General features: G+C 37.5%; 1 protein-coding gene and 1 long non-coding RNA gene across 2 annotated transcripts; both read left to right on the forward strand.

Moving 5' to 3' along the window:
• Positions 1-335: 335 nt before the first annotated feature.
• On the forward strand, positions 336-3,792 carry LOC112776019 (uncharacterized). Its single transcript, XR_003189765.3, has 2 exons — positions 336-1,087; positions 1,811-3,792. It is a non-coding gene; the product is annotated as an uncharacterized lncRNA (long non-coding RNA).
• Positions 3,793-5,485: 1,693 nt separating this feature from the next.
• Positions 5,486-6,676, forward strand: LOC112778216 (protein FAR1-RELATED SEQUENCE 5-like). The gene is made up of 2 exons (XM_025822563.1): positions 5,486-6,228; positions 6,283-6,676. Exons 1-2 carry the CDS (start codon positions 5,486-5,488, stop codon positions 6,674-6,676), a joined length of 1,137 nt encoding a protein of 378 aa, XP_025678348.1.
• The last annotated feature ends 2,330 nt before the right edge of the window (positions 6,677-9,006 follow it).

Below are 9,006 nucleotides of genomic sequence, written 5' to 3' on the forward strand. Positions count from 1 at the left end.
GAGTAAACATATCATTTCAGAAGCACGATAGCACATACAGAAAATTAACATGACTATTCCATGTGTTGAAAATCTTAAAGGTAGGGATCATACATCTTTTGGATATGCTTCCAAGCAAAATGAGTTTTGGCTCTAATGTTTAAAAGTGAATGTGCTCAACAAGTTAAACAATTTGAAACTAGGTTCTCTCATATGCTACAATTATAGGAAGATTTTCACATATGCTAGTCAGCTTTAGTGGCAATTTGCTATGCCATATACTATTAAGTTGCACGTGTGACTTTTGTCTTGAAGTGTGAATGTGAACGACTAAAGAAACCTCAAACCCATTAGAGAAAAGTCGAGAAAACCCAGTAACAGTAGCGGCTTCCACAACTTGGCGCAGTGCAACCCATATGTTACTATAACATAGCTAAAAATGTTCAGAGCCACAGATGATGGGCTGTTTCTTCACAGGGCCACATCACATTGTTTGGGCTATATGTATGATGAAATCATAGAGAAAGGGCCATTCTCTTATGGGCTCAATTGTTTTTTTTTTTTGTGTGAGAGCACTATACCAGATAAAAAATGTCCTCGATGGAGGACTAATGAAAGCCAAATTTACCTTTTGAATTGGGAGTTTGGGATCGAGGGGAAAAATCTAGGTCAGCCATACGGTCTTGAGAAAATCTGAGAACCGGCGATTTTTTTATCACCAGGCCGGTTTGAAGGGTTTTTTTTGTTTAATTGGATTTTTAGGGAAAAAAAAAAACATACAGAAATACCCAATACCCCCATTCCCATTCCCCTAATCCTAATCCCCCAAAAGGTAACCCTAACCTCACCTCACGGAGACACCATAGTCGTAAGCTAACCTCACATCACCGCAACACCGCCGGCCGTGTCGTGTTGTTCGTGTCGACGGACACCGTGCGACTCCAACGACGTCACCTGCACTGCGGCTCCCTCCTCTTCATCGTGGCTTATCCTTGCTCCGCGGCTCCGTTCGCCGGTTCGTCGTCACCGTAGTAGCGTTCTCTCCGTCGTGTGCGTCCTAGACTGGTTGGTTGTCTCTGTCTTCTGCCTCCTCTGCTCTGTTAGACAGGTTGGTGCTCTTCTTCTAATACAGTTGAAATATTTTAAATTTGAGCATGACTCTTGAGAAGGGATGGGAGTATGAGTATCCATCATTGATAATTTAACCAACCATTCTAGTATACATGACCTGGTTCTGTTTAGTTGTGATTTGGCTTCCCTATTACTAGCACTGCCTTCATAGTCTTGAAATAAAGATCTAAAGGTTTCTGGCTTACTGCTGTTATTCACAGTCCCAAATTGCTTGTGATCTCTCTTAATTTCTTGAATTTCTTGAGTTTGTTGAGTATGAATCTGGTTGTTGAATTTTTTGAATTTGTTGAATTTTGTAGTACGAGTCTGTTTAGGTTAATTTCTTGAATTTCTGAATTTGTTGAGTATGAATTTAGTTGCTGAATTTCTTGAAATTTTTGAATTTGTTGAATATTAGAATTTTTTTGAATATGTTTAATTTTTTAGTATAAATCTGTTTAGGTTAATATCTCGAATAGCTGAATTTGTCGAGTGTGAATCTATTTGTTGGATTTTTTGGATTTCCTGAGTTTGTTGAATTTTTTAGTATGAATCTGTCTAACTTAGTTTATTGAATTTCTTGAATTTGTTGAGTATGAATGTGTTTGTTGAATTTCTTGAATTGGTTGAAGATTTGGTGGTTGGTAGCATCATGGCTAATGACGAGTAGTGATGCTAGAGTTGTTGAGTAATTGAGTTTGTGTGATGGGTATGATTTCAGGTAAGGGAACTGCAATGGAGAATGACATCGAGTAGCAGCAAGGCGGAAGACCCGTGGAAATGGAACATGGCGATGGTGGAGATGTTTTCGCAGGCGAAAACTGATTATGCAGACGAGGGAGTATGTATGCAATTTTCTCTAATTGGCCAAGAATGAACAGGGTTGACGGTGAGGTATTGAGGTGTAAGAATATAGTTGTGAGCAACATGTAAGGATTTATTATTAACTAGGTTGTTTAATGAGGCATTGCCACGGTGTGGCTAGTGGGAAGGTAACATAACTATAGGTGTTTTTATTTTTGTGGCTCATAGATGGAGAAGGTGAGGGTGCTTGTTGGTGCAAATGTGCAATGACAGTTTTTTTAGTATTAAAGAACTGTTTAGGGACACTGAGGAGTGGTTATGAGTTGGTTAATTATGTTGGAATGATGTCGAAGTAATATGTTGCGAGTGAACTTGTTAAGTTTGCAGGCAAGTTATTTCATCCAACTCATTTTATAATTTTCATTTCTCTTGAAACCGATCTTTTATTAAGAAGTTCAAAATCCAGAAGAACTGAATTTACGGTGGTTAGCGAATTGAGCAATCATTGTTGTGGATGATATGCCTTTGGAGAAAAAAGATGCAGGAAATTAAGTAAACATGGAAAGACATATATAGAAGATAGAAACCAAAAGAGAGAAAAGAATGGGGGAATGTGTTGCTTCCCTCTGAGTTTGATCGACTCTTTTCCTCTCGCCACTAAGTTAATTTCAATGAACGCTTAGTCTTTTTAGTTGGGTTCTTGAGTTAGACTCGTGAGTTTCAATTAGTTAATTATTTTTCCGTATAGATATTATTAAAGTTAGAATCACACTTTTTTGATAACTTAAAAATTAAGAAAATTATAAAGTAGAACTCCTCTAAAACTCTTGTAGTTAGTAATTGTTAGACATGTCAGAGAGGGTAACTTACCCTTTATTATTAATAATTTGTAATTTATTTTATTTAATAATTGTTAGACATGTTTGAGAAGGTAACTTTGCCTTTATTTTTTAATAACATGAGCATAATGTGTAATTCTATGTCAGTAAATTATGAATTATGTGCATTAAAAAATAAGAAAAATAAGTGTTATGTGTTGTGTATCTATGAATTAAAAATTTTTTTGCTTATATCTGATAAATCCCAATTTTATGGTTTATCTTGTGCTTAATTTAGGGGATTTTATCACATTTATTCAATGAAATAACATGATTTTGTAATTCTCCCTAATTTTGTGCTTAAGAGTGAAAACATGCTTTTTAGGTCTTAAAATAGCTAATTTTGATTTATCTTAATTCCATTCGATGCCTTGATGTGTTTGTTGAGTGATTTCAGGTTCATAAGGCAAGTATTGGATGGAAGGAGTGAAGAGAAAGGCATGCAAAGTGGAGAACTCATGGAAAAACAAGGATTTGGAATGCATACATCGACGTGCACGCGTGACAGACGCGCACGCCTAAAGATGAGGTCGCTAGGCGACGCGTACGCGTGACATGACGTGTACGCGTGATAAGAAAATGCCAGACGATGCGTACGCGTGACCCATGCGTACGCATCACAACTCGCACGTGACCTCATAGTGAAAACGCCGGGGGAGATTTCTGAGCTTCCTAGGCCCAAATCCAACTGCTTCCAGAGGCTATTTCATGCAGAATTCAAGCTTGTGCAAAGGGGGGAGCAATTAGTTGTAGGTTAGCATCATGTAGGTTAGTTTTCTAGAGAGAGAAGCTCCCTCTTCTCTCTAGAATTAGGGTTCTTAGGTCAATTTGCATCTTAGATCTAGAGTTTAATTCTTGTTTTCATCTTATTTCCTTTAGAATTTCTTGTTTCTACACTTTCATTCTCTTAGTTTGTAGTGTTAATTTTCCTTTTATGTCTCTCTTTAGTTTTATGAATGCTCATGTTGGATTTGGATCTCTTTTAATGCAATTTGATGTTTGATGTTCTTTTATTGTTGAATTGAGTTGTTGATTTTACTTTTCTTGCATTGGGTACTGGTAGAATTTACTATTTCTTGCAATTTACTATGCTTTCCTTTTATGCCTTCCAAGTGTTTGACAAAATGCTTGGTTGGATGTTAGAGTAGCTTTTTGAGCATTCTTGGCTTGAAAAGAGGAATTAGGCAATCTTGAGTCATGAACACCCAAGTTAGGTTGCCGATCTAGAGTTGTTAGTTAATATTGTTTCTATTGACTCTAATCTCTTGTTAATTCAATTAGTAAGTTGATTAGGACTTTTGGATTGAGATTAACTAGTCTTATTAGACTTTCTTCGAGTGTGAAGATAATATTGTACTTTCTTCCATCGTCGGGGATGACGTAATAGGATAAATTCTTGTTAATTATTGTTATGAGTGACTAGGATAGAAAGCATATATTTTCAATCCTTGCCATGAATGTCTCTCTTTATTACTTGCTTTCTTTAATTGTTTGCTTTACTTTTTTTGCCATTTTAATTACTTGCCCTTTTACCAACCCACCCCTTGGATACCATAACCAATAATACGCATACCTCACTGCAATTCCTTGAGAAGACGATCCGGGACTAATACTCTCGGTTACTTTTATTGGGTTGGACTTGTGACAACCAAAATTAAACTTTGATTTGATGATCGATTATCGGTTTGAACTATACTATCAATGGAATTATTTTGTGAAATTCTGAACCGGTATAAATCTTCTTATCAATATCCTACATTAAAGTCATGTAAAAAGAATGAAAGATGTGAAATAATTGAGAACATTAATAAATAAACGAGTCTTTTGTTAACTTTGTGTCGTGTACAATTTAACAATTTAACTAAATAAATATTCATAGATGAGTAAAGTTGAGTCAAATTTGCAATCTGTGGAGTGTGTAGATAAAATAGAGTATGCTGAGAGTTGCAACCATGAAATAGAAGGAGTCGTTTATCAATTAAGTGTTTTTTTCTCGACATATAAATATTTTACTCAACTTCATTTGATGGACCCTTCTACAAGAGCTCCACCAAATACTTTGCCAAATTTGTAATGTATGTTTGGTTTTGCCATCATGGTTTTGTTGACCTATTTGCAGGAAGTGTTGTTTGACCTGGGCATTGACGCTGAAGATGTGGTTGGAGATTTGGAGTGCGATAATGGAGGGGGGGGGGTCGCTTGGATATGTAGATATTGGTGGGCTTAGATCGGAAGACATTCTTCTAATGGAATTTAACATGCCTGAGGAGGCAAGAGGTTTCTATAATAACTATAGCCGCATTAAGGGGTTTGCAACAAGACAAGGAAAGAAGGTAAGAAATATTGTCGGAGAGATTGTTAGGTACACTTTTGTCTGCAACAGAGAGGGGTTTAGAGAGAAGAAATAGTTGGAGAAGACTGATAGAAAGAGGGAGCATAAAGTGGTAACTCGATGTGGTTGTGTGGCCGAGATGAGGATTAATAGGAAAGACGGTAGCGGAAAGTGGTTTGTCTCACGATTTATTGATGAGCACAGTCACGAGCTGCTGCTGGGGAAGTTTGTTGATTTCTTGAGATCACACAGGAAAATTTCAGAGGTTGAGATTGCTCACCTAACCAGCATGCGGGATATAGGAATTAGCATTCCGAAGATCTATGAATCGTTTGCAGCCCAGCTTGGTGGCTTCAACATGGTCTCGTTTACAAAGTAAGATATGTATAACGAGGTGAGGAGACAAAGGGCATTGCAGGATGGAGATGTAAATGCGGCAATTCGATTCCTAGAAGGTGTTGGTCGTGTTGATGGGAAAATGTTTTGGAGGCATAGATTGGGTCCTGAACAACACTTGTGCGACTTGTTTTGGAGTGATGGGCGCAGTCAGTATGATTATGGGGTATTTGGTGATGTGCTGGCATTCGATGCGACCTACGGGAGGAACAAATACAATCGACCCGTAGTGGTATTTTCCAGGGTTAACCATCACAACCAAACTTGCGTATTTGCCACGGATTTAGTGTCATGCAAGTCACAGGAATCTTATGTATGGGTGCTTGATCAATTTTTGGAGTGCATGGGGGGTGTAGCACTGAAGTCGGTAATCACCGACGGGGATCCAGCAATATGCATAGCTATTCAAAGGATTTTTTCTACTGCTCATCACCAGTTGTGCGCATGGCATCTTCTTCGGAATGCGATGTCAAATATTTGTGACCCACGATTCACACAACTTTTTAAACATTGCATGTTGGTAGACATTGAGACAAATGAATTTGAGGTGATGTGGAAGACAATGCTTGACGAGTGTGGCATGAGGGAGGTTGAATGGGTACAGGAGTTGTACAGGAAGAAGTATTCATGGTCAACTGCTTATATTAGAGGAAGATTCTTTGCGGGGATTAGAACAACTTCTCGGTGCGAGTCTTTGCACGCTAAACTGGGATGGTTTGTGGAAAGCAGGTATGGGGTGATTGAATTTGTGACAAACTTGTAGAGGTGTGTGGATTTTCTTAGAGACAATGAGGATGAGTTGAAATTTCGATCGTGCTATAGGACTCCGGTCTTGCAAACTCAGTTCATAGACATAGAAAAGTCTGGTGCCACACGATTCACACGGGAGATGTTTTGGAGATATCACGAGTCGCTAAAACGGTGTGTGCGAGTGAGGATAAATGCTTGTGTTGGGATAGAAGGTGGCCATACTTTCAATGTCCAAAAGTACCGAAAACCAGAAATGGCATGGCGGGTTAAGCGCGAGAATACAACGAACACCTTCGCGTGCTCCTGTTTGAGAATGGAGTCCTTCGGGCTCCCATGTGTACATATACTAGCTGTTTTGGTGCAGCTTGATGTTGTGGTTATTCCCGATACCCTCGTGCTGCTAATGAACGGAATTTTGATGGTATAGAATTTCACTAATGAAATCTCGTTGCAAGTATAGTTTCTAAACCAACAATAATCCTTTCATACAAAAATTTGTTTGTCAAAAGTACAAACCCCGAATAAAACTAATAACTGAAGTATTTAAATCTCGGGTCGTCTCTCAAAGGAATTGCAGGGTAGTGTTCTTGTTATTGGTTATGGGTTGTATATTTTGGGGTTTTGGATAAGAAACAAGAAGAGCAAAATGGCAATGGAATTCAAATGGTAAAAAGGTCTTGGCAAGGTTTGGTGGTCAAGGATCTCTATCCTTATCACTAACCACAACATGATAATTGCAAGGATCAATCCCATTAAGTCATCCTCTAGCAAGTAAAAGAAAGTCAAATGAGCTATATCAATCCAAGTCCATAAGTCCTAGCTATTCACTAATTGAATTAATGAGACTTAGAGTCAATGGCTACCAATCATCAATCACTTGGACATTAGTAACTCAAGAATTCCTAAGTTACCATCCCAAGCCAAGAACATAAAATTCTACTCTAACATCCTTCCAAGCATTTTGACAAACACTTGGAAGGCATAAAAGGAAAGCATAGTAAATTGACAACAAGAATAAAATCTAAGAACTACTAATTGCAAAGAATTAACAACAACAATCAAAGAAAGAACAATTGACATGAATTACCTCAAATTGCATTAAAAGAAAATAGAAGGAAGAGTGCATCAATATAAAAGTAAAGAATTACAAGAAGTAAATCACTAATCTAAGAAAGCAAAGGTAGAAGAACAAGAATTGATAGAGGAAAAGTAAATCAAAGCATGAATTAAACCTAGATCTAAGAATTCCTAATCTTAACCTAATCCTAATTCTAGAGAGAAGAGATAGCTTCTCTCTCTAGAAACTAACTCTAACTACTTCTAAAACTAAACTATGACTAAAGATGTTGATTCTCCTTCAATCCTTGGGTTAAATAACATCAGAAGTGAGTTGGATTTGGGCCTGGGAAGCCCAGAAATCGCCCTCAGCGGATTCACTTTAAGTGGATCACGTGCGAGCATCGACGCGTACGCATGGGTCATGCGTACGCGTCGCTTGGCACTTTGCTATCCACGTGTTCGCGCCATGTACGCGTACGCGTCTACTGCCCGTGCGCGTCGATCTCAGCATCCCGAATCCTTGTTTCTTCATGAGTTCTCCATTTGCATGCTTTTCCTCTTCATTCCTTTGATCCATTCCTAGCCTTTCCAATCTGAATTCACTAACAAACACATCAAGGCATCTAGTGGAATCAAAGGTGAATTAAATTTAGCTAATTAAAGGCCTAAAAAGCATGTTTTCATACTTAAGCACAAATTAGGAGACAATCATGAAACCATGCTATTTCATTAAATAAATGCGGGTAAAAGATGATAAAATCGCCTAAATCAAGCACAAGATAAACCTTAAAAATGGGGTTTAACAGCTGCGATGGTGGTCGAAGACAGCAAAAATTGACATGGATCTGGAGAAGTTCCTGTGCCCGTCTGGGGAACTGTCGACAATCTACCGTACTAGATTGGGTGCATTCTCACAGTTGTGCAAGAGGCTCGAAAGGGTTGCCTGCATGAGCGATGAGGACTTCAAATCCATTTTGCAAAAGGTGGTGAATGACACGTTATTTTTGGAAATAAAGTATGGACTTCGAGAGGACAATCCCGTGTCAAATGAACCGCAGAGAGGAGGCGTTAAGGATCCGGTTCATATGAAAACCAAAGGAACCGGACGTGGCAATCAAGCATCTCCATCAACCGGTAGGAAGCGACGAAAATGCAGCAGCTGCGGAAGTTAGTGGGTCCTTAAAATATATCATTATAACATGTCGTAGTTGTTGCAGCATGATTTAAACCCATTTTAGAACTGTCGTTTTATTTTCAATTAATTTTATTAAAATTGTATATTAATTATAGAGTAATAAAATTTATAAATCACATATAAATTGTGGCAATTATTTTGTATGCAGAACCAGTGGTTATTCAATAATTATATTCATTAGTGGAAGATATTGCAAATTTTTAAACAACTAGGTTATTAATTTGAACAAAAATATACTTGGTTGACTATTAGAATTAACTGAAAACTAAAATGCCTCTTCAAAATAAAAAACATAAATATAAATATCTACAAAATATAAGTTAAAAAACATAAATATCTACAAAATTTAAGTTAAACTTAATTGTTTAAAATAAATGATTAAATTAGAACTGTTGTTGTTGTTGTTGTTAAGACAAATAAAAAGAGTACTAGGCATGACTCCATGCAAGAACTACAATCATTTACCGTCCATGATTTTTCAATTTCTTAATAATAGTGTGTCT

This window comes from Arachis hypogaea, chromosome 19, assembly GCF_003086295.3.
Source record: "Arachis hypogaea cultivar Tifrunner chromosome 19, arahy.Tifrunner.gnm2.J5K5, whole genome shotgun sequence".
Classification (NCBI taxonomy): Eukaryota; Viridiplantae; Streptophyta; class Magnoliopsida; order Fabales; family Fabaceae; genus Arachis; species Arachis hypogaea.

Bases quoted from the DNA above. Each gene is read 5' to 3' on its own strand.
- LOC112778216 (XM_025822563.1), top strand. From the start codon at position 5,486: ATGTATAACGAGGTGAGGAGACAAAGGGCATTGCAGGATGGAGATGTA. The intron at 6,229-6,282 runs GTATGGGGTGAT...GGATTTTCTTAG, and splicing joins GGATGGTTTGTGGAAAGCAG to AGACAATGAGGATGAGTTGA.